The 25243-nt window shown below is 36.9% G+C and overlaps 2 protein-coding genes across 9 annotated transcripts; both read right to left on the bottom strand.

Moving 5' to 3' along the window:
- Positions 1-408: 408 nt before the first annotated feature.
- LOC107872863 (phosphomevalonate kinase, peroxisomal) lies at positions 409-17678 on the bottom strand. 7 transcript variants are annotated; one of them, XM_047413601.1, is made up of 11 exons: positions 16933-17678; positions 15991-16053; positions 15745-15890; positions 15489-15586; positions 15182-15291; positions 15008-15060; positions 13552-13938; positions 12102-12206; positions 5776-6003; positions 4427-4549; positions 409-1064 (listed from the first exon to the last, which is right to left on the bottom strand). In XM_047413601.1, exons 1-11 carry the CDS (start codon positions 16952-16954, stop codon positions 798-800), a joined length of 1602 nt encoding a protein of 533 aa, XP_047269557.1. In that variant the 5' UTR covers positions 16955-17678; the 3' UTR covers positions 409-797. The 7 variants fall into 7 exon arrangements, with proteins under 7 accessions (XP_047269557.1, XP_016574993.2, XP_016574994.2 ...); XM_016719507.2 differs by having other exon boundaries at positions 15745-15895; positions 17457-17677; XM_016719508.2 differs by having other exon boundaries at positions 15745-15895; positions 17539-17666.
- A 1887-nt stretch (positions 17679-19565) lies between these two features.
- LOC107872864 (protein IWS1 homolog 1) lies at positions 19566-24557 on the bottom strand. 2 transcript variants are annotated; one of them, XM_016719510.2, is made up of 11 exons: positions 24300-24557; positions 22978-23503; positions 22612-22731; positions 22184-22404; positions 21958-22087; positions 21804-21866; positions 21637-21714; positions 21045-21139; positions 20881-20946; positions 20619-20772; positions 19566-20124 (listed from the first exon to the last, which is right to left on the bottom strand). In XM_016719510.2, exons 1-11 carry the CDS (start codon positions 24317-24319, stop codon positions 20026-20028), a joined length of 1572 nt encoding a protein of 523 aa, XP_016574996.1. In that variant the 5' UTR covers positions 24320-24557; the 3' UTR covers positions 19566-20025. The 2 variants fall into 2 exon arrangements, 1 of the variants encoding a protein (XP_016574996.1); XR_007056525.1 differs by having other exon boundaries at positions 20084-20124; positions 20847-20946.
- Positions 24558-25243: the final 686 nt, after the last annotated feature.

Here is a 25243-nt window from a genome sequence, read left to right as displayed (position 1 = left end):
ATAAGACGAGGCTCGACAAAATGAAAAGTATTATTGTATGTCGTCCTTCCCTGAAATGGAACTTTCATGCTGAAGCAAGAAGTAACATGAAAGTCTATCTATTACGACCAACACGGTTGATCCTATTTCATTTTCTTCTTCAAATCCCTTCTTAGAAAAGATTCACTGAGTTACTTAAGGAATCTCAAATCTCAAATCAAAAAGAAAGAAGAGAAAAAACTAGGAGTAGTGCCTGCTTGCTTCCCAAACTTATCCCATTGTTATAGCATAAATGGTAAGATAAATAATTCCGAGACTAAATAATACCCCTAACCTACATAAAATAGAATAATCTTGCATTTATCCCGACTATTATCCCTTATCCCTCGTACCAAATAACCAAAAGTTAAAACTGTCCTTGCCTTTGTACAGTTCAAAATGAAATATTCAGCAAGCAACTTTTAAGAACTAAAGTTTGTTCTGTGGGCAATGCTTGGGGGTGGGACCAACTACCGAATGGACATGAAACTCCTAACTTATTAATCCCAGTAAGATAGACTCACAGAGGAATGAAGCAAAACTTTTGATTCCACACTTGAAAATAAACATACAGAGTTCTGAAATAAAAGGGGCCTAATTCTAAGATCAAAGTTTTGGGTAGAATTACAACAGGCTCTCATTCGGTGCTTTTTGATGAAGGTGATCCTGACCTTCCTGTATAAAGCTCTAATATATCCTTTTTGTGTTGTAAAATCTGATGTTTTGTAGTCATACGGCACGATAAAACCATCGGATGTAATATCCTTACACGCTGGTCATTATTGAAGTTGGACAGAAGAAACAGCTGCAGTAATTTCCCTTGCTCGAGGATCGCTGTCTTCCAAAGACGCACCACGGGGATCTTCTGTCACTAGCATAGCAAGAACATTGAGAGAACTCCAAGTTTTTGTCACATTTTTGCTTGAAGCCCCCAAAGTGACAGCAAAGACTGCATCAAATCCACCAGCACCAGGAACACCAGCCAACAGAACCCCCTCCAATCTCATTGTTGTATCCAGAAGGTGAGTTTGTGATTCAGGTTCTATCTGCGAGTTCAACACATGGTTAAAGAATGGTCAAAAACATGGGAGAAGACAGAAACGCAGCTGAATCCTAAGAGCTTTTGATTTTATTAAGTCATATTCTTATGTTAGTTTATGATGTGCAGTAGCATGTCAAAACTTGACGTGCAACTGAAAGCAAGGGTCCTAACTGTAACGCTCCATAATTTCCAACGTTTCTTGCTATGCTTTTAGAGCTAAGAAAAATTAGTTATTTGGAGTTTAGAACCTTTGAGAATGTTGTTAGCTTGAACCCGGGATTTTAGGAAGCAAAGAACGCGAGAAAAATATATCTCGGAGCCGAAAACAGTGTGCAACCGCGTTATCCTCGTGTCACGGAGCAAGGGGACAATAAAAATCAGATTTTGGCTCAAAGCAGTGGAGGTCCGCGATATCTCCATGTCACGGAGATGGACCTCCGCGATATCAAAGCGTCACGAAGGCCAGCCTCCATGATTTTGAGGTGGCCCGGCTGTTTTCAGCTATGTTGCTCAGACTCTTCAAAAATGTCATTGGGTGTGTCGGATCCTTCAAAAGTAGTGCATATTTAAAGGATCCGACTTGGGTGTGGCAACATTTTGGGAGAGTCCGAGCAACTTAGGTTTTCAAGGCCTCTTATTTATTTACGCGTTTTTTGAGGATCTTTAGATCTTTTCCTTACCCAAAATCATTCCCCACCTATACAAAACCTTCCCAAATCCCTAAGGCACAAATTTAACAATCTAAACATATTACTCATCTCCCCAAAAGTTCCACGAAGCAAGAACACTTACGATTCAAGGTTCAAAGGTCAATCTCTCAGCCTTTCTACAAATTCTCTCGTCAAAAGATATGTTGAACACTCCATACTTCAACTAATACAATAAAGTGATAATTTATTAAGTATTTACATATATTACATTGATGGTTTTGAAACTAGGGTTGAGGACTACGTTTACGAAAAAGCTTGATATTGATTTCACTCTTGTTATGAATTGTTTTCTAACCACTAGTAGAGAGTTTTGAGAGTAGAACATACTATTTGAAAGTGGGATTTCATTATATGAATTTGAAAAGTTAAATGTTATAAATGATCAAAATTATGACCTTAAGTCTTTCGAAAAAGCTTTGAGTTTCCATGATGAACGAAGATGACACCACATCCTTTTGAACTATTGAAAGTATTGAATTTTTATAACATGCTTTAAAACTCTATGGAAACTAAACGATGATTATGTTTATGATTTTCAATGATGGGGTCAAGAGTCAACAATGTTTAATGATAAAGACTTTAGCATGATATGGACGACTTGCAAGTCTTGGTATGATGATACCAGAATGTGAATGACTTTATGAAAGAGTCTTTGGGTAAATTTTTATGAATAATATTTAAACTGGGCTTAAAGAGAACTGTATAGTTCACCAAGAAGGCGAAAGTCCTCGTGACCCAATGCCTGAATCCTATGTTTTGCTAATGTAGGGATGGTTTGCCCCTTAACGGGACAACCTTATGATGCTTTCCTCTATGAGGATATTATGATGGCTAAATTATGTTCATCTCAATTCATGCAGGAAACATGGATTGAGGACCCCTCCGATTAAGTGAATACCGGACCCATATAGTCCATGGGTTACCTAATGTCAGTGATAACTATGTAGTTCAGAATTAAAGTTATTTAATGGTTATGTTTGTGTTTTGAAATACTTATCCCTTATTTTCTTTACTAGAAAAGTGAAATTGAGGAGTGTAGGAATAAATAGAATTTAGATAATCAAGCACTAAAATAATTTAAGTTTTTAATTATTGTCATTTATGATACTTTTTCTTCTATTCCAATTTAAGTGTCACTGATATAATTTTGAGAGTTAGTTGAATATTTTATGTCTTAAATTTTTTAAGTTGTTAATTACGCAATTTATAATGCTTTTTACATAATTTTTCAATAAGATGTGAATACTCTATCCGTCCTAGTTTATGTGGCATAACTAAAATTTCGATAGTTAATCAATTTTTTTTTATATATTTTTTAAGTTCTTAATACTTCGATGACTTATAATAATTAATTAGGGGTAGTATGATAAAATTACAGTTGAAGCAGCTGAAGCAGACATGTCAGAAATGTCTATTTTACTTTTTTTACTAAAAATTATTAATATTTCAAAATGTAAATGACTTATAATAATTAACTAGGGGTGATATAGTAAAATCACGGTTGAAGCAGCACAAGCAAACATGTCGACTTGCTGTTTTTTAATTAAATATTACTAATTTTCTAATACATAATGACTTATAATAGTTAATTAGGGGTAATATAGTAAAATCACGGTTGAAGCAGCTGAAACAGGCAACACAAGCACACATGTCGAGCTGCTTACTGCATATACCCTCTAATTATTAATTAGATTACGATTTATGTTCTTATGACTTGTTCTATAAATGGCTTTGTCCCTTTCCCCTGGGTCGCATGCCAGTACTCGTCGTACTGACCGTCCCCGGACGCTACATCTTTTCATGATGTATGTTCGGAGGCATTTTTCCGTGGTTCTGTGCAGCACTAAGATTTTCTCGAGACAAGTAGCAAGTGGTGAGCCCTCCATCTTTCAAAAGGCACATGGTTTCTTCTATTTAGTCTTTGACTGTTTTTTTTTTTTTAAATCATATCGTCGGGGTCATGTTAATGTAAACAGATATCATTATGTCGCACTTCAATATTTGGTTTTAAACTTTTATTTAAGTTGCACTTCTTATCTATGGGTCTATTTCCGCACCTTATTAATGGCTATGCTTATGATATAATGCTAAGGGGTCTACTCGGGCCTTCATTGGTCCGGAATGCCCGTTACGTCCAGGGCCTAGGCTTGGGTCGTGACACTAGTCACGTAGTCCGAGATGGAAAAATCCTCAAAGGACTGTTGATTGATAGAGAAGAAATAAGGTTAAAGTTAAATCTTAGTGCCATTTTTTGGTGCTTGTTCAACTGGAAAGGACCCAAGCTTACAATTGCTCCTGCATATGGAATCTGGTAACACTTGTAGGATTTTGAAGGGAATTTTAAAAGGTTCTTCTCATTGTAGAACGTTTCCCATTGATACAACTATGTATGAAAGATTATGTTCTTTTTCTTTTACTTTGATCTAATGCTTTCTGTTTGTTACTTTCTTGACATTCAAATGAACCAAACAGGAATGGATATCAGTACATCAAGAGAGGTAGTCTTTGAAGATAATTCTTCAGAAACGAACTTACAGACGGGTTAAGATTGATGTCCCAATTAATTTTGACCTGAAGTTATTCATATCTATGTCAAGAATGAATGAAAGATGCGAGAAGATAGAAATATACAGTTGCATGGTAGCAACAAGCTTACCGGAATTCCTGCAGCCTCTCCCATTTTGCGCATATAATACCTGATTCCAAGCATCACATCTCGGGCTCTTAATAACTCTTTAACAATTTCGGCTTCACTTGGTTCATTTGCCATCTCAAGCCACTGTTCATGGTGAAAACCAGAAAAAAATTAAGAGTTCTCGAATAAAATTTCATAAACTGTGGAAGGAATATTCCATAATCCAACCTAAAAGTAATGATACCCGATTTAAAGATACAAATATTTGCAAGTACTTGGAATGTCTAACTAGTTAATCTAGAAAAAGTCATACAGACATGCAGGAGAAAAGAATTGAGAGACTTTTTTGTTGTATTGAGTCTGAGACAATAAATGGAAGCTTCACTAAGAAAAATGATACAACAAAGGTGTTAAGGGAGAAGAATTTCCAGCTAATGGTAGCAACAAGAGATTTAAAGGACTCGAATAAGGATTTTTTGGGGGAGAGGGGGGGGGGGGGGGGGGGGGGGGGGGGGGGGGGGGGGGGGGGGGGGGGGGGGGGGGATTACAACTCTTAACAGAAAGAGGGCAGATTGGAGGATCCACTACCTCAGAAAAGGTTTGCCAGTCTATTATAGTGGAACTAGAAGGTCATCCTTCGCTCCTTCCTGATATGATGCAAGGAGAAACTACAACACAAAATCAGTAGTAGTATGGAAGTATTGAAAAGAGGGAATCTTTTGGAATGAGTTCTATAATACTACGAACGGATAAAAACTTCTTGATTTGGCTAAGACAGCAGGAAGAAGGAAACAAAAAGAAAAGTGGGGGTGGGGGAGAGAAAGATTGAAGCATGAACTTAATATATGGCTGGTATCATGAAAATAAAAGAATAGAAAGAATGAACTCGAACACGGGGAAAACCCCTTATTCTACATGTTTTTAGCCTGCAATTGCAGTATGTTTGTGTTCATTGTTTCCATTAGCTCTTAGTGCATTTTTCAATTATTACTTATTACAGCAGTAGTTTTCTGTGGTTTTTTAGTGGGTATGACTAATCAAGAAGGTATCCAATCCCAAGCAACTTGGGATTTAGGCGTGATAATTGTTGTAGGACTTATCAGAAAGGTGAAAGTAGCCATTGCTATGGCTAGGATTCAACTCAGTAAAGTTAAGCCAATTTTCAGCACTTCAAACACCCATAGATACTTAGCAGAGTAAGCCTTTCCAGAACGAGTTAGTGGCTAAGTGCATCAAGGATAATTATACCTGCCATTAAGGATAAAATGAAGTGAATAAAACTTGCGTAATGAATATGATAGTTGGCAAACATTTCTACATAATACTAGATCGTGACCTTCCTTTCCAATTTTGACAAAAAGAATTTTTACCTTTTCTGCAGGAAGCAGGCTGCAGGCATTGATGACGTGTTCATAAACATTATAGTTCCTTTCTGCCAATTTATGCAAGGTATTAAAGTGCATTTCCAGGGCAGAATTTCCTTCTGACAGTTTTCTCCAAGTTTCGAGAGAATTCTGAGGATCAGACATCTGCCACTTCTTAACAGCACCAACCATTGATGGGGTAGAAGATCCTCCACTGCCCGGTTCTCCAAGTAACTGCAAGATGCTTAGCAATCAATTTCAGCAACTTAAAGGAAGAAATACCATGCTTTATAGACAGTTTACATAGAAATTAATGAGTCAAATTCTGTAGCAGTAGAGCGTAGCAGTGTGCCTCTAAAGATAAAGAAAGAATCCATAGTAGTAGGCCAGCATAATGTCAAAATTTAGAAAAAAAACTTAATGTTAGTGTTTATATAGACATGGCAAAGAATCCCATTAAAGTGAACTAGCAAAAGCATGATAAGCTGCACGTGTGACTTTCCAACAAAGTTAATTAACCATCGCAGCTGAAGAAACCACTTAAACTTAACACAGCAAAATTTGTGTTTTTTAACCACAGCACCAACAATAAGTCTATATTTGACAGGTATGAAACTTTTTTGTGTTTTGCTATGACTGCATGATAATCAATCTTCCGTCCAGTCAACAGTGAGTTTGGAGGTCGAAAAGGATGTGAAGATGTGTAATTAGTGTTGAAACTTATTGTGGAAATTATCACATTTGTACAGCCATAGCAGTTAGTTGGTTAGCATAGTAGTTACTGTTCCGTTGGTTTTATTTTGATGTTATTAGCTGCTGATCATAGAGTAAGTTGAGTTAGTTAGGGAGTTGTTAGGGAGCTGTTAGGAAACTTCTAGATGCTCATGTGATGAGCATGTGAGCCTATAAATAGATGCAATCAGCGCACATTGTAACTAACTCTTAATACACAAATTTTATCTTAGCTCAACATTTCTCTCTTCTCCCTCTTCTCCCTTCTTTCACTCGAGCTTGGTAACTGCTGCAATGGCTGCTATGTGTGAATTTGAATGTAGTTAGGAGCTGTTTCAACATGGTATCAGAGCAGGCGATCGTAGATCTGAAGAAGCCACAATCGAATGAGAATATACCTGCAATATAGTGAGTTTCCTGTTATGTGATTTCTGTTTGTAACCTAGTAAGCTTAGAGGAGTTTAGATCTCCATTTGTGAGCCATAGATCTCTGTGTACAAGTTATAGATTCCAAGGTTCCCGTGATATTTTGATTTCAATTTAGTTGTAGCTTGCAAATCAGACGTGGCACCTAAGATCGATCCTAGTGATCCCCTGTTCCTAGGAGCATCAGATGTAGCAGGAGCTGCATTAATCCCTATCAAACTAACTGGTTCAGAAAATTTTGGAGTTTGGTGTAGATCTATGAAGATTGCACTGTTGGGAAAGAGGAAGTATGGCTTTGTAACTGGAGCTTGTAGTAAGGAAATATACAGAGAGGAGCAGCATGACCAATGGAAGACATGTAATGCAGTGGTCCTTTCATGGTTAATGAGTTCTGTAAGTGCAGAATTACTCAGTGGTTTTGTGTATGCAACAAATGCTTATGAGGTATGGGAAGATCTTAAGGAAAGGTTTGATAAAGTAAATCGCATGAGGTTGTATCAATTACACAGGGAGATCAATAACCTTCATCAAGGAACAGATTCAGTATCAACATACTTCACTAAGTTGAAAAACTTATGGAGTGAACTTGATGCAGTTATTCCCACTCCATCATGTAATTTACCTAAGTCTAAGGATTATGCAGAGCACCTATGTCAGCTGAGGCTCCTACAGTTTTTGAGTGGCCTAAATGATGCTTATGATCAAGCAAAGAGACAAATATTGATGAAGGGGACAACACCTACACTAAATCAAGCATATGCAATGATAATTGAAGATGAGATCCAACAACTTGCTTGTGCTACAGCTATCAGTGATAAGACTGAACCTATTGCTATGCAAATGCACAGAAATAATGCAGAAGCAGGATATGGGAACAGGAATCAAACATCAAGTTATGGAAGTCAAGGATACAAGAACAAAAGGTGTGATTACTGCAATTTCACTTTCACTGGTCACACAAGGGAGAATTGTTACAAGCTGCATGGATATCCAAATGACTCGAGGAACAAGAAAAACAACTACAACCCAAGGGGAACACCAAATCAACCATTTTATAGTGGTCAAGGCAGAACTGGTAGATATGGGCAATCAGCTACTGGTCACAACAACAATCAGTTATCAGCTCAAAGTTTCCTTGGACCTAAGGTAGACAATTCATGCTTAAATGATCAATCCAGTAGCCAGGGTAATAAAGATATCAACAATGCTGTTGTAGCAAAGACACAAGGTTTCTCAGAAGAAGAATACAAACAAATCATGGCATTGATTAACAAGAAGACACATGACTCAGAACAAACTAACACGACAGATACTGTTACTTGTTTTTCTAGTCATAGTGTTCCACATGAATGGATAGTAGACTTTGGAGCCACACATCATGTTGCATCACACAAAGATGTTTTTTCAAACTGTCACAAAATGGATAAAACCATATGTGATAAAGTAAATTTACCTACTGGAGCTAAAGTTGACATATCACATGTAGGGGAAGCAAATGTACTTAAAGGATGAGGTTGTAGGAGATGTGTTATCTGTCCCAGATTTTAAGCTGAACTTGTTGTCAGTGTCTAAAATGACTAAGCAACTATCTTGTTTTGTTACTTTTTACCCTAACTTCTGTGTGTTTCAGGACCTTCACAGTGGCAAGGTGAAGGGTATTGGTAAGGAAAGAGGAGGACTATACATCCTTAAGAATGTATGTGCAGTAACTGGAACTTCTAATAATGTAGCCTATCAGAAGCAAGTTGCAGGAACAGAGGTGCATGACTGTAGGTTGTGGCATATGAGGCTGGGACATCCTCTACTCAAGCATTAAGAACTCTCAATATAATGACATAATAGTGATGTAGATACTATAAATAACTGTCGTGCGTGTCCACTGGCTAAACAAACTAGATTGATCTTCCCTGTTTGCACTTCTAGAGCTACAAAATTTTTGATATTGTACATATGGATCTCTGAGGACCTTATAAGACACCTACTTTTGATAAGAAATACTACTTCTTAACTGTTGTTGATGATCATAGCAGATACACATGGTTACATTTGTTACAGCTGCAGTCTGAATGTATTGTTGCCATAAAAAATTTCTTTACTATGATTTACAATCAGTTTGGTGTCCAAGTGAAGATACTCAGATCAGATAATAGGACAGAGTTCAGTAATTCTAAGTGTAAAGAATTGTTTCAGTCACTAGGAGTGATACACCAAAGTAGCTGTCCCTGCACACCACAACAAAATGATGTGGTTGAAAGAAGGCATAGACAGATAATTAATGTAGCAAGAGCTATTAGGTTCCAGTCACAAATGCCTATCAGGTTTTGGGGTTTGAATGTCAAGGCTGCAGTCTACCTTATTAACAGGTTACCATCTGCATCTATTGGAGGGAAAAGTCCCTATGAGATGCTATTCTGCAAAGTTCCATCCTTGACATACCTGAGAGTAATTGGATGTAGGTGTTATGCTTTAGTACTACCAAAGGGTGATAAGTTCTCTGAAAGAGCTAAAGTTGCTGTATTAATGGGCTATTCCACTACTCAGAAGGGTTATATACTTTTGGATTGGTGCACTAACAAGTTGTTTGTCACAAGAGATGTAGTGTTCAAAGAAGACTCATTCCCTTTTGAAGATAAGGCAAGTTCAGAATCACCTGCAGGTTTTATTCAACCAAGTTCACTGATACATGCTGATAAAGATGAAGAAACAGATGTTTACACAGATCATGATAAACACTCATATGAATCACACAATGAAGATATGTCAATACATGAAAATGACAACATCCAAGATGAGATTACTCATAATGAAACAAGTACAGATGAGCCACAATTAACATCTACAGAAGTTGCTCCAAGGAGATCATCTAGAGCCATCAAACAACCTGCTTGGTTGATGGACTATACCTTACCAGGAGTAAGAAAGGGGACAAGGTATCCTCTGGCAAATTATCTATCTTTTGCTAAGACTAGTACCAAATATTAGAGGTTTGTGTGCAGTTTGTCATCAGAAATTGAACCTCAATCCTACAGTGAAACCAGCAAAGATGAGAGATGGATTGAAACTATAAAGCAAGAAGTCAAGGCCCTGGAAGACAACCACACGTGGGAGGTGGTTGACATGCCTCCAGACAAGAACATTATTGGTTCAAAATGGGTGTACAAAGTCAAGTGTAGTAGAGAGGTTCAAAGCAAGGTTGGTAGCTAAGGGATATAGCCAACCAGAAGGATTAAATTATCATGACACCTTCTCTCCAGTAGCCAAAATGGTTATAGTAACGAATGTCATTGATTTGACAGTATCAAAAGGATGGTACATGTACCAGATGGATGTTTACAATGCCTTCCTGCAAGGTGACTTAGAGGAAGAGGCGTACATGGAAATGCCAGATGGATTTAAAGAAGGAAGGCAGCACAAAGTTTGCAGACTGATCAAGTCATTATATGGACTTAAACAAGCATCCAGACAGTGGAATATAAAGCTTACTTCAGCATTACTCAATGCAGGATTTACTCAGAGTAGCTATGATTATTCACCTTTTACTTTGAAAAGGTCAGAAGGAATGGTGGTGATCCTGGTTTATGTAGATGATCTTTTGATAACAGGTGATAATGCAAAGATGATAAATGCAGAAAAAGGTATTTTACATCAGCAGTTCAAGCTCAAAGACTTAGGTGAGCTTAAGTACTTCTTAGGCATTGAAGTGCTAAGATCTCCAAGTGGAGTGATCTTAAACCAGAGAAAATATATTCTGGAACTCATATCTGATACAGGGCTTGCTGGTGCTAAACCAGCTTCCACTCCAGCGGAGACTAATATCAAGCTAACATCTGTTGAAGTAGATGAAACAACTGGTGTAAAAGGAGATGGTGTGTTGAGAGATGTGACACTATATCAAAGGCTAGTTGGAAAATTGATGTATGCAACCATAACAAGGCTTGATATCAGCTATGCAGTACAGACACTAAGCCAATTCATGCAACAACCAAAAAGATCTCATCTAGAAGCTGCAAATAGAGTGGTAAGGCATCTAAAAGGAACTGTAGGACAAGGGATTTGGCTCGAGGCACATCCTTCAACAGAGTTGATTTGTTGGTATGACTCAGATTGGGCTGCATGTCCAAACACTAGGAGGTCTGTTACAGGCTATGTGGTGCAATTTCGTAGTTCATTGATATCTTGGAAATCTAAGAAACATTACACTGTTTCCAGGAGCTCAGCTGAGGCAGAATATAGGAGCATGGCCTCAGCTTTGGCAGAAGTAACATGGTTGGCAGGGTTATTTGCAGAACTAAGGGTACCAATCACCAAGCCTATTACCATTTTCTCTGATAGCAAGTCAGCTATTCAACTGGCTACAAATCTCATTTTTCATGAGAGGACCAAACATATTGAGGTAGACTGTCCTTTATCAGAGACAAGATAAAGGAAGGGTTGGTTCAACCTATGTATGTGCAGACTGGCCAACAGGTTGCAGTCATTCTCACCAAGAGCTTGAGTCATGATCAACACTCACACCTCCTAAGCAAGCTTGGTGTGCTCAACATTTTGCACCTTGCAGCTTGAGGGGAAGTGTTGAAACTTATTGTAGAAATTATCACATTTGTACAACCATAGCAGTTAGTTGGTTAGCATAGTAGTTACTGTTCCATTGGTTTTATTTTGATGTTGTTAGCTGCTGATCGTAGAGTAAGTTGAGTTAGTTAGGGAGTTGTTAGTAAGCTGTTAGGAAGCTTCTAGATGCTCATGTGATGAGTATGCGAGCCTATAAATAGATGCAATCAACCCATATTGTAACTAACTCTTAATACACAAATTTTATCTTAGCTCAACATTTCTCTCTTCTCCCTTCTTTCACTCGATCTTGGTAACTGCTGCAATGGCAGCTATGTGTGAATTTGAATGTAGTTAGGAGCTGTTTCAACACATTGGTGGTTAATGAGATGGGTGGTCTCTTTATAAGGCTTGGGCAATCCTTCTCCTCATGAGCTAGCTTTTGGGGTGTGAGTTAGGCCCAAGACCAATTTTAACAATTAGAAGCAGTGTTATTCAAAAGACATGATTATCAGGTAAAATCAGACTTCTTTATCATCCATCTTACTAGCAGCAGATAAGACATTGATCACAGTTAACCACACAATATTCAAGAAACTATAGAACATCATTATCGGACTCACGAGAGTCATCAATGGAGGTAATGAAAACTTGGTCCTCTCATGGTCCCACTTGGATTTCAGGACATCATAAATGACTTCTGTTAGTGGTGTTGCCATACCTGCATTCTGCAAATCCAAAATAGTCAACAAGTCAGAGCTATTTGGGAGATCCAATAAAATTAAGATGTCAAAATCTGCAGAATCTCTTAACTCCTTGCAATATTATCTTTTCACTACTAAAGCTCTTTCCTTATATTAGTTTTTCCTATATGGTAACCTACATTTAGCATATGTGATATAATCATTATTATCTCAGAAGATAAGTATGCATTGTTCCCATTCTACCAACAGAAAGAAAACCTAGCTTCAGACCTTTGCGAAGCCCAACTGAGACATTGTTCTTGCCACAGAATGAAATAAAAAAGGTCGTGTCACACCTGAAATGACAAGCATCACTGCTGGAACTTCTGACAAAAATATTGATCTACATGGATGACTTTAGTCAAAGTGGTTTGCCAAATAGAAAGCAAAAGCTTGCTTACCATACAACTTCCACGCAACCAACATTAGCTTTAGACTGGGCAATAATATGATTAACCTACTAGGCACTTTGTAAGACCAAAGTTAGAATTCCAATAACAGGTTTGACTAGAGGTGGTTCTAGCATGACTGCTTTGTCTAATAACCTAACTAGAGAGTAGATCGTTTGAATTTCTGGAAACTAGGCTTCATGTATACAAATGACCAACATTTTGAAGCGCAGAACTATCTTAGTTGCAGCTTCCCTTTTTACCCTTTTTATTCTCTAATTCATGAAAATAACCATAGATAGTTATAGGGCACAACTAGAGACTCAAGCAGCCAAGCTAAAGTTTCGCCTTAGAACCAATGTCAATAATTTAAAGCAAGTTTTATCAGGCTGCTGAACAACAGGCCCAGCGGAACCAAGCGGTTATTCTGAACTTAGTTCCACCATAGCTTTACTTTGCCATGAAGGTGGTACCACTTTCTCCAGGCTTCATGCCTAGCCCAACATAAATTTTCACCTTACTGTCTTTATTTGCATCACAGAACAGCGTCATTCTATCAAGTTAACAATAAATAGGAGAATAGCACCTTGTGGTGCTACAAACAGCATCTTAATGATGTGATTTATGTATATTTTCTAGACGCTGTCTCGATTTGAGAAGAGTATCAACTTTAATTATCATTTTTCAGGCCAAAAGCTATTTAAATTCAGATGTGGACTTTCCATGAGAGAAGAAGTCTTTGGGAGATTAAAATAGAAAGAAATAGTAACCTAGGCCAATTGTTTTCATTTTTCCTGTTTCTCACTTACACTCAAAGCTAAATGAGAAAATGCCATCTCTTCTTTTTTTTGTTTTTTCCTTTCGAGAATTGTAACATCATTTCTTCTATCATTAAACTACGACTCGGAATTGATTAAATAAATTGGACAGACGAGAAAGACCTGAGCAGAAGAAAGCACTTCAGGTGAAAACCGCACATAACGTTGGCTGCCATAAACTGCAGAACTAACATCAAATCCACTGCCAACTTTACCCTGTGCAATGCAGTGGGCAGTTTGAGCTATCACGTGAACAATATCAAGATCACTAACATCTTTCCTTCCGTGAGATTGATCCATAGAAAAAGAAGAGAGATTAACAACACCAAGATAATGAAGCAAAGCAGCAACAACGGCTGTTGTCATAGCTGCTGATGACCCCAATCCAGTTTTTGCAACTTCAGGCTTCTGATTTTCTCCAATGGAGTTTTCTGCATTAAAGGTGATTGATGTAAAAGGTGCAAGGGATGCCAATGACTCAGGTGTAAGAGGGAGTCCACGTGCTTCAATCTACAAGACGTATTTAATAGATTAATGTCAAAAAACTTGCAAAAAAATTTTAAAAAGGTAATAAAAGCCTTTGGCCATGTATTTTGTTACGTATATATTGTCCAACTGAGATTTCCGCAAAGAAATTTGAATTGAGTCGGTCATCAAATTATGAAAAAGGATGCATCCAAGTTGACCATCCCAGCCACACACAAAATCCCTACTAGAAGACACTACTATTTCTTGTCCTATGCTCATGCATTAAGTAGAGTTGATGAAGGAAATAAGTGGCATCAACCAAATTAAGTGTTCTAGTTTGACTCTGGTATGAAATGCATGTGACTTTAAATACCAAGATTTACTTATTCAATCTGGTCTTATGTAACAAAAAACCATTGTTTTGACAAAGGTAACTGAAACATTACTGCATAGCACTTCTGATTAGTTTTGACTTGTTCGTTATTTTTAAACATAAGATTTTTGGTCAAACATTATTCGCCTTTGTCAATTCAAGATAAAATTCAGCTTAGATTACTTAATTCGGATAGAGTATTGACGTAGCAACTTTTTCTTTAAAACCATCCAAGAAATTCAGCAAAGCTCAGACTGCACAGTGCACAACTAATATAGCAATAAGTCAATGTTTCAATACTCCCTTCATCCAAGATATTTGACATTCTATTTTGGGACATCCGGAAAATGTTTGGCACGCTTTTACATATAATAGTGTGCTATACGACAATTACAACTCTCAATCATTCAAATTTTAATTTCAAGAAATATTTGATTTTTTCTTATCATCAAGTCAAATTTTTAAGTACTTTAAGAAGAAATGGATATCTAAAGCTCATGTCAAGATGGTCCCATCAAATGGATCAAAGGGTATAACAAAAAAATTGTCGGACATGTTATTAGGATTTAATGTCTGCCACAAATTACAGAATCGAATGTCAGAGCTTCGGATTTTACATTTAGGCCATGGTAAAATTACAACCCAAACTTAGAATAAATAAGCATATATGCTTATATCTCTGAATTACATGTCAAATTGGAAATATTCAAATATAAGTAATATGCAAAGGAGGACCACCTGATTCCGATACGAATAGAACTCATTGCATCCCAAGATTGTTATATCAAGACCTGCATGACTATTAATGTTGAGAGATTTATTTTTATCTTTTTAAATGAGGCATTTAACTTCAATTTCAACAAACGATTTATCATCAGGAAAGAAAGGCAAAATTAAAGAGGCAGGCATTACCTTTCAGAAGTAGTTTATGTAACATATCCTTCTTATCTTTGTCAAATGTTGCATGGGCAGCAGCTATGGCATATTCCACTGCATGTTCTACGAAGGGGTTTCTTGATTCACTGAGATTAACGAACATAGTAGTTATTACATTTCTGGACACTTATATCTTCTAATAAAGAAACAGACTGAATTATACAAGTATCTAAGTGATTATTCCTTAAATAACAAATATCGTTCGATTCAAAAGGAAACACTATGAAATAATAACAGATCCTCTAATTGGAAAGGTATAAGCTTTGAGATTTACAGTACTTGCCTTGAAGAGACAGTCTGAAGTTTTAAATTCTTAAGAGACAGTTTGTACATAGTTTCTCTCGCCATCTGAGGAGAAGTCAATTTAACATCTGCCCATCCCTAAAAAGGTATAAGAGGATGGGTAATTTATAATTTACTTACAAAGGGAAAAGGAGGAAAACTAATACAAAAGTGCTTCTTGAGAAGAGAAAAAGTAAATTATCGAATTGACTCCTGATCGAATGATTACCCAGTTTAGTGTGGAAGATATCACTCACCCATGCCCAACTTTCGGGTTTAACTTCCTCGTGAAGTGGCTTCACAATACCATAAAAACGAGCGTTTGTACTCAGTACAATACCAGCATTTGGCCTCTCCAAAACAAGATAACCTCCAGTCATCAGAACCTTTCCAGGAGCAGAGGCTACACTATTTAACCATAAATAGCAATTGCAATTAGACACATCTTATGCAAAAGCTTATATACAAATGGACACATTCGAAGATCAAGTAAACACACTTACACAGCCATTTCTTTTTAATTCTTTCTTGGATGAACCGAGCAACTGTTTCTTGACAGAGATTAGCTGCAATCCAGAATTACAAAAAAGACCTACTCATTGTCTGGAAAAAGATAAAGAGAAAATGAAGCAGGAGAAAAAAAGAAAAGATTGCATCCTTAATATTTGACTGTGAAGAAGTAAATAGAAAAAGAAAAAACTAATGTATGATACTAAGCATTCATTTGACAGGTCAATCCGAAACAAAGTGGGCATAGACTATATGAATCATTTGAAACAATTTCACTCTATGCAGGCCCAATTAACGCTGATACTAAACAGCAAAAGTATCAATCAAAGGAAACAGAGATCCTTGATTTGATTTCACTAAAACGAAAGCAAATAATGCCAGTTCAAAACAACAACAACAACATGTACCCTGTGAAATCCCACAAATAGGGTCTAGGAAAGGTAGAGTCCACGCAGACCTTACCCCTACCTTGTGGAGGTAGAGAGGTTGTTTTCGGAGGACCCTAGGCTCCAGTACAACATATCAAAGTAGGTATGAAAAAGGGAAAATGACAGTGAAGAAAACAAAGCAATTAATAATGGAACAGCAACAACCACAGAATAGTGCGATAACCTAGACACAATAAACAACATATGATGACAGAGATAAAAAGCAAGAAACTATAAGAATAAGGCTAAACCCCTCGAAAAGCAAGATAACACTCCATCCCTACTAACCTTCTACTCTAATACAAGACCTCCACACCCTCTTATCATTTAACTTGTACTTTCACTAAAATCATGACAGAAGCAATAGAAGCAATACAAGAAACTGGTACCCAAAGGTGTGGCCTAGTGGTTCAATAAAGTGTGTTGAACACCATGAGGACTCAGGTTCAATTCCCAATAGAAACAAACACTAGGATACCCTTCGTGGAAAAAGTTGCCTGGTGGTACCTGTTACTGGTGGACGTGGCATGTACCCCGTGGAATTAGTCGAGGTGCACGCAACCTGGACCGGACACCACGGATAAAAAAATAAAAAAAGAGCTGACTTTCCTGAAAATGATCTGCTGATCAGATGGGCAGGCACATTGCTTCAGTTTCGAACCCAATATACACTTGAAACTTATACATTTATATTAACTAAACATATACTGTGGAAAGATATACACACACATACACACACACACACCCCTACTTACTTAATGTGAAATGAAATTAGAGGAGAAAATATCAAATCTTTCACAATTTACAATGTCAAAAAAAAAAAATGAATTCAGTAGCTCCCAGTTCTGTATTAATACAGTTCCATACAGATAAACCGGATTAAATTCAAATTGACAAGAGACCACTGATTATTGATCATCTAAAATACAAACTCAGTGAAGAAAAACTACAAGGTGATGTGTCACCTAACCAAGGAATGGAAGAATAACTGAAATCAGAAAGAGGAAATAGCAAATATTTCACAAATTTACAATTATCAATCAGCAAATTGGATGGACTTGAGATTGAAAGGAGTATCAGCAATAGAGAGAGAAGAGAGAAAGAAGAAGATACGTTTGGAATTGCAAGTGTGCAGGAGGAAGCTCAAGAATTTGAAGAGAGAAATGAGTATGGCGGGGCGGCAACAACGATGTCAACCACCAGCACTCCACTTTTGACATTCCTTTTATAATGTTCAAAGTAGCTTCACTCCCTTTTTTGCACTACGACATGTTAAAATAATGCCTTCTCAACTGTTGTTATTACAATTACTACTCCCTCCGTTATTTGTTTCAATTTAATTGTCAAATCAAGGGAATTTTTTTTTTTATACTATCCTCGATATTAAATGACTAAATAAAATATATTTATTCAAATTTATATATTCAAATCATAATTAATAAGGTCAATTTGATAAATAAGCACCTAATTAATATTTTTTTAATGGGTGTGCCAAGTCTATAACGACCAATTAATTCGAAACGGAGGGAGTATGATTGATGGTTATGCTCGCCACAGAGGAAAACAAAATATTCTTCAATCTTTTTTAACGATCAATTATTTTGAAAAAACATATCTCTTGAAAATTTTACTTTAAAAAATGTCTTCTATAAACGAAATAGAGTAAACAAGTTACATAAATAACATTTTAAGATATCGTTTCCTCCCCACCTCTATATTCCATCTCACCCATATTTTCTTACGTTGGAATAAAAATTTTTTGAAATAATATTTTGTAGGATAGATAAATGATATTAAATAATGTTTTATTTATTTAATATATAAGAGGATGCAAATGTTGAGAATTGTAATGTTTTATTTATTTAATGTATAAGAGGATGCAAATGTTGAGAATGAAACTTACCTTTATTATTGTATATGATAGATTACACCATTATAACTAAACTATTCGTTTTGGTAATTCATTTGCTATGTATCACCTTTTTTTCTCCTTTTTAATGTCAGCATAAATTTTAGAGTACTTTAAAACAAGGAACTAGCGTGTCGTTAGTGGATTTGTATTGATAAGTATTGACAACGAGAATAGTAGTAGTATTTTATAAATGAACTGCCAGGCCTGAAATCAAACTTGAGAGGCTAGGAGCCTAGGACATACATTTCTCCAAAACAACCCTCTCACCAACAAAAATAAATATTAAACAAGTTTGGAGTTTATCTTTAACATAAATGAGAAATTCTATTATGGTCAGCATATATTTTTTTTAATAGAAATGAGAAAAAACAATCAAAATCTACTTTGTTAACCCACTTAAAAGTCCATTGTATTCACGAGTTTGACTCTTATTTTCTGTGCAGTACTCCAACTTAAATAGTTGGTCATTCCAGGTGGGCTTATGTCCACGGAGGGTGATCTAGAGACCACGGTCCCGTTCGATCAAAGTAACCTTAGTTCAACTATGCCTTTAGTGCATTATTTTAACTTGTCATAGGTCTGCTGAAAGTATATGGCTGAAGACCTTTTGTAACTACAGAAAATGTTATTTAGGCAAGTATCAGAGTTCCCAAAATTTGTGCCTGCGAGAATGCTATCTAGATTATCTTTTATGTTTCCATCTCAATACAAGCAAAGCGTGTAGAATATTATATTAATTTTGGTTGCATTCTAGGCAAAGAACTCGGTGAAGTTGGATATCAAGAGGACAAATATCAGATTTACCAGAAACTAAGAGGGACCAAATATTCAGTCTCTCTCTTCGGTTTAACTATGACTCCTCAATAAACCCAAGGCAAGACTGTAAGCCTACTGAGAGGACACTTCCTGCCAAAAAGTGCACCATTTCCAGCACTCAGGTTCAAGCAAGGCAAGGCTGTAAGCCTATTGAGAGGACACTTCCTGCCAAAAAGTGCACCATTTCCAGCACTCACCGATGAACAACAGTTGATACTATAGGTCTGTCCGAAAAGCATGGCTAAGTCAATTTGGAGCAATATATGATACGAAACAATACTTTGCTTAATCTTACAGGAAAAAGTACATTTTGCCTTCAGAAAAGAATGAGGTCTTTTTTCTCAACTCATTCTATAGTTATAACTAACAAATAAATGAAACTATGAAAGGGCAGAACCCCTGGCAAAAGAGATTCAGGAAAACATCATACTACAGTCCAAACGGCAATAACTAATTCCGAGTTGCATCACCCGTAGTAACAGCCATGACTTCCATTACATTAATGACTTGGAACTTATTTGGGAACTGGGAAACGAAACTAATGAGTATCAGCTACCTTATCTTTATTTGGTTTTTAGCTGACATGCCAACATATTACATTGAAGATGACATCCTCAGGAGGCGGCTGAGGAAGGAATAATACAAGTAAATAACATACGACACCACTAATCATGGCGTCTGATCAGTAGCACAACATACTAGAAGCCCTCAAACTAGTTTCAAAAATGATGTACATGTCCCACATTCACAAGGCACTTCGATTAGCCACTGTCCAGATACTGATCTCAGAAGAACACCCATATTCCAGTGCATTGAACTGCTGTGTAGCTGACCCAAATTACCCTATTAAGGGCAAGCACAATAAATAGAGCCTAGAGGTACTTCACCATGCCACGACCCTCCACACTGAGTTTTGTAGCTTGGAGTTTCTTCTTTTTTGGTGCTTTTAACTGCTGCAGTTTCTTATTCATCTGCAATGAACATAACAATATTCAAGTGTTAGATGAGAAGCAATTCCTAATATGTAGCAGCAAAGGAAATAACATCATAACAAAATCAAACTCCAGATGGTTAAAATAGTTATACAGAGGATGATACAATCCCAAAAAGAAGAGAGTACAGAGGATGATTAATATCAGGTTATTGTGCACAACAAGATCTATTCGCTGAATGCACGGACTAGCAGAAACTCCAGCCTTACAATTTACATCATTTCCTCCAAATTAAAGGATTTCACAAGAGCATAATAGTAAAGAGGAATTTCCAAGATCCAACGTCAAATTGAGCACTTCATTTTTTAAGTAGAAAACTATTACTGGCTCTTCTGACAAGGGTATCAATAGCTCCATCGTATAAAGCACCCCCTTTTGTTCTTACATACCTCTAGTGCGAAGAACCTAAGATGGACGAGAGCAAAGCGAAGAAAATAATATAAATACAAATTGACTTGGCAATAGGTACACACCTTCATCCGGCGCTGGTCTTGAACCATTGCTCTAGCCCTGGCCCTAACTTCTTCAGGATCAATCTTAGACTGGGGACGCACCACAAAATCCATTGACATTGCTTCAGGCCTTGATGTAAGTTGTCTGGTAGATGACTGACCAGATTTTTGGCCTCTGCAGATTTGCAAGCATATTAAACCTTGAGAAAAGTAAAGACGCAGCAGACAGCACCCAATTCAAAGATATACTTGGATCAAAAGGTGCAACATTGGAGCATCTTACTGTGAAAATCCAGCCAAGTCAAGGTCATCGTCTCTGGATTCCATTCCTGATGCTTTATTCATGGGTCTGTGACAAGATAGAAAATATAGTTATGGATGGTAAAGATTCAGACTTCTTGTACAACGGATATGAGGACCAATAGAAGAACTGAAAATATTACATACTTTTTCAAGGAAGGCCGCCTGTATTGAGCAGCTCTCTCATCTTCAAAGTTTCTCATGTCTTCAAAATTTGTACTCTTTTTGAATATTGGTCGACTCTGGATCAAACATAATCAAATTTCAGTTTCTACACATTGATAAGCACCTATTCTGTGCAATAACAAACAAGAAGATCATAATTATAGCGATCTTATAGGTGGAAGATCTTCCAGTAAGAAGATACCCTCTTTTAAATATAAACATATAAGGACTATATTCTATTAGAAAGATATGACCTACCCAAAAAGAAAAAAATCCTATAAACCATTTTATTTCGAAATACCATATACATAGCTTCACAGCATGAGTTGCAATCTCCAACCACCCCAGAAAAGCTATATAGCTGAATGACAATAAGCTATAGCTGGAAAGATATTGCCTAACATATTCTCCAGATACAGTAATGAACTTGAAAACCAACTCAGCTATTAGCAGCCAAAGATTGTTCACACACCAGTAAATGGAGAAAGCCAGGACCCCAACAGAGAATCCCTCCTTTTATATTTCCTTTCACAAAGGGAATGAAGAAAATAATAAATAGTTAAATCCAACTTACCCATTTGTCAACCAAATCCTTAGCAAGTTTCCTGTTAGATGTAGTCTCCTCATCGGACTTCGAGAGAAACATAATAACCTGCATCCAACAAGCAAGTGAACAATAAGTCTCCCCCTTATGCATCCATCTTGAAAGCTATTACGTTACCACTTCTACGTGAAAGGTACCTTTCCGAGACCACTCTTTTTCAAATGCTCTCTTCTATCAGCCTGCTCAAGATCAATTGGATACTACAGGACATAAAACATAGAAGTGTCAAGTCAGACGACATTACTGCAATCAGATAAATAACTAGCATGAATCTAGAAACCATGGTCATACATCAGAAAGGATCTTCAGGATTGCAGCACGAATGTTTATATTGGGCAGGCTACCATCTGGAAGGGGTTCAAGCCAAGTCTTCAAAAGAGTCAACACTCCATGATCTAAAAATTCTTGCTGAAGTTGCTTCCTGCAAATTAAGAAATTGGAAGTGTGAGTGTACAGATTAGTTTTCAAAATACAAATTCAGTTACTGCCATGAAAAATAAATGACAAGTTCACTCACTTAGACAGGACATCTATGAGAAGAGGGAGTTTTTTTAGTTTATTTATAGCAGGTTTGGAATGTCTATTCAGTTCTGCATCCTCTTCTGCAACAACTTCCAGCTCAGCCATAACATTCTCTACTAGCAATGCGATTTCTGCTGCACTCTTTTCAGCTTTCTTTTTCTTCTTGCCTCCCTTGAAGAGCTGCTTGATTTCGTCATCCTCTTCCCCTTCTTCAGCCTGAAAAGATTCAAATAAGAACAAATGTATCAACCAAATCATCAATTGGTTTCACAGGCACCGAAGCACTCAAGATAAAAGCAAGAAAGCTCCGAAAACAGAACCCTTCCTTAGATTTTTACTAAACCTCGTGCATAAAGCAACTGCAATATTGGGAAGTGATGATTTAAAAAATATAGCAAGAACTACAAGGATCCCAATTTCTACCTGTGGAGCACTGCTGGGAGAATGTGGTTCATTGTCGCTTCCATACCTGTCAGCTGGATCCACGCCACTATCATCAATGAAGTTATCATCATCCAGCGTTTTTGGACCTTCTTGGTCATCCTACACATTTGAAAACGAACACATCACTAACATTTCATTAAAACCAAACTACCTTCAATTCGGATATCCATTCAACTCTATTAGCTTCTAGAGACTAAACTATCATTATTATTAACTCTTGCTTTTCCCGAAAGGAACTTCAACAACTCATATTTAAGTCAGGATTGCCCAAAAGGAAAAGAAAGAGTTTTAAGAGTTACAAAAACTATTGGAAACATAATAACAACAGAGATATGGGCCACCAACCTCAGAGTCACCACCAGCTATGGTATCCCACATCTCCTTCATCTCCTGATCACCCTCCTGGTCCTTTAACCTGCTTCCTCCAGAGTAACCCCCATTTTTTCTCAACTTTAGCTTTTTCTCTCCTTTCTCTCTCCTCTTCTTCTCCTTCCTCTTCTCTTCACTAAACTCCATACCATACCTCTTCCTCTTCCCACCACCGGCAGAGGATGATGAAGGACCACCGCCGTCCGACTCATCACGCACAATGCTGACCATGTCATCAGCAGCAGCACCGCCATAAGAATCCTCATCTCCTATACCAATATCAGGTGTGTTCTCTCTAGCCGAAGATTTCTTAACCAACCTCTTCCTAGGCTTAGACTTATTAGGATCATCATATACGGGGGTCGGTGACCGTTCTCGCTGTCTCTGATCCCACGCATCGTCATCGTCCAGATTGTCACCAAGGAAGTGTTCTTGTTGCTCATTATCTGATCGGACATCCTCATCAAAGTCCACCAATGCCTCTCCTTCCTCATCTACGTACCTGGAAGATGAAAACATTCCCAATCAATACGCCATCTGTAACCCAAATTCAGCTCATCACACAACAGGGATCTCGCAAAAAGATAACAAAAAATCCAGATAAAATCATCATTAGAAACCACAATTTTATCTGTTGTTCAAAATAGATCATAAGAAAGCAACACACGCATAGAATTCCCAATTCAACTCATCACAAACAAAAAGAGTCATCCAAAATTGATTCAGACCCACCGGAGGAAAAAAAAACACAAAAAGCCACAAACTTTCTGATCAATTCATGATCAGAACCCTAAATTCAACGCAATCAGTATGGACCATCCAAAACCAAATGACCCACACAAAAAGAAAAACACAAAAAGCCAATCAAATCTGGATCAATTCATCAACCATAAAAGCTAATTCAACTAAATCACCAAAACGGATCATCCAAAAATCGAATAACCCACAAAAAAAAAACACAAAAATCCACACAAATCTGGATCAATTCACAACCCTGAAAAAGCTAACTCAACAAAACACCGAAATGGGTCATCCAAAAACAACCCAAATCGACCGAAAATCACAAAAATCCCGCTGAAATCCATAATCAGAAACTCCGGTTCACCAAAAGGGTCATCCAAAAACGACCCAAATCGACCAAAAGGGGCAAAATACAAAAAATAAATCAAAATCGAAACGAAAAAGGGTCATCCAAAATTCAACAAAAAGGGCAAAAACACAACCAATAAATCAAAAAAGAAACAATCGAAACCTAACCCTTTTTCCCCGCAAAAAGAAAAAGAGAAGAAGAAACTCACGGATCGTTGTTGTAACTCATCTTGAACGCTACTACTTCCTTCTACACAAACGGTGAACAAGAGAGGAAAAAATACTTAAAGAGAGAGATGATTTTGTTGAAGCGGCGGTAGCTCAATGAATTCGACTTTTTGCTTGCGAAGACAATTTTTATTTTTATAGGATAGGAAAGGTTGTTTAAGTAAGTAATATGTAGCGATGGAGGTGGTTGGTTTCCTATGTAAAATTGGACCTGCTATCTTTTAATCTACTACTTCTGCTGTCCGGCCAATTCAGCATAGTCAAAATTTGAAAAAGACTCAAATAGGTCACTGCAATATCAGAAATGATTAATTTATATTATTCATTAAAAATTGAGTTCATTCATGTCAATTACTTTTAATAGTTAATTTTTAGAAAACAGTTTTATCATGTGGCAGCATATTAGAGGTTCACGTTATTTTTTTTTCTTTTTAAAAAAAATTTAATTTTTTTTTATGCATTAAAAAGAATCCACCCAACTTTATATTAATTCTCACTTTATTTGAGTGATATTTTTTTATCATTGGTCTTTTATCAACGATAAAACTGAATATCCATGCTATAATTTGAACTTAGTAAATATCATTCAGGTTTATGGTAGAAAAGAAAAAATGAACTATTAAAATTACAAGTGCAGTATCTAATATTGATGATATTGCAGGAGCCTAACAAAAAAAAAAAATATCAAGGAATTGTGCAAATATTGATGACTGCTTCAATAAGCTATCTGGTGGCATTTCTTTGAATAGATGGAAAAAAATTTCAAACACACCTTCTGATCATCCGTGCTTGCCAGGTTTGTTAGTAGATGAATGTATGTATTGGTTGACTCTATGTTATCCTTATTCCCATACTAGTCGGATTATTTCACTTGACTTTGAAAATGAAAAATTCACAACTGTACAATCCCCATCGCCTTTTGAAA

This window comes from Capsicum annuum, chromosome 6 (genome assembly GCF_002878395.1).
Source record: "Capsicum annuum cultivar UCD-10X-F1 chromosome 6, UCD10Xv1.1, whole genome shotgun sequence".
Classification (NCBI taxonomy): Eukaryota; Viridiplantae; Streptophyta; class Magnoliopsida; order Solanales; family Solanaceae; genus Capsicum; species Capsicum annuum.
Note: the sequence above shows the minus strand (reverse complement) of the source record. Positions and strands in the feature narration are given on the sequence as shown.

Coding starts and splice junctions, on each gene's coding strand:
- LOC107872864 (XM_016719510.2), bottom strand. CDS start 24,319: ATGAGTTACAACAACGATCC. Junction 22,405..22,611: donor CTCCCAGCAGTGCTCCACAG/GTAGAAATTGGG, acceptor GAATCTTTTCAG/GCTGAAGAAGGGGAAGAGGA. Junction 20,947..21,044: donor AGGCGGCCTTCCTTGAAAAA/GTATGTAATATT, acceptor ATCTTGTCACAG/ACCCATGAATAAAGCATCAG.
- LOC107872863 (XM_047413601.1), bottom strand. CDS start 16,954: ATGCCACGTCCACCAGTAACAG. Junction 16,054..16,932: donor GCCACGTCCACCAGTAACAG/GTACCACCAGGC, acceptor TCTGGATTGCAG/CTAATCTCTGTCAAGAAACA. Junction 15,292..15,488: donor CTTCAGACTGTCTCTTCAAG/GCAAGTACTGTA, acceptor CGTTAATCTCAG/TGAATCAAGAAACCCCTTCG.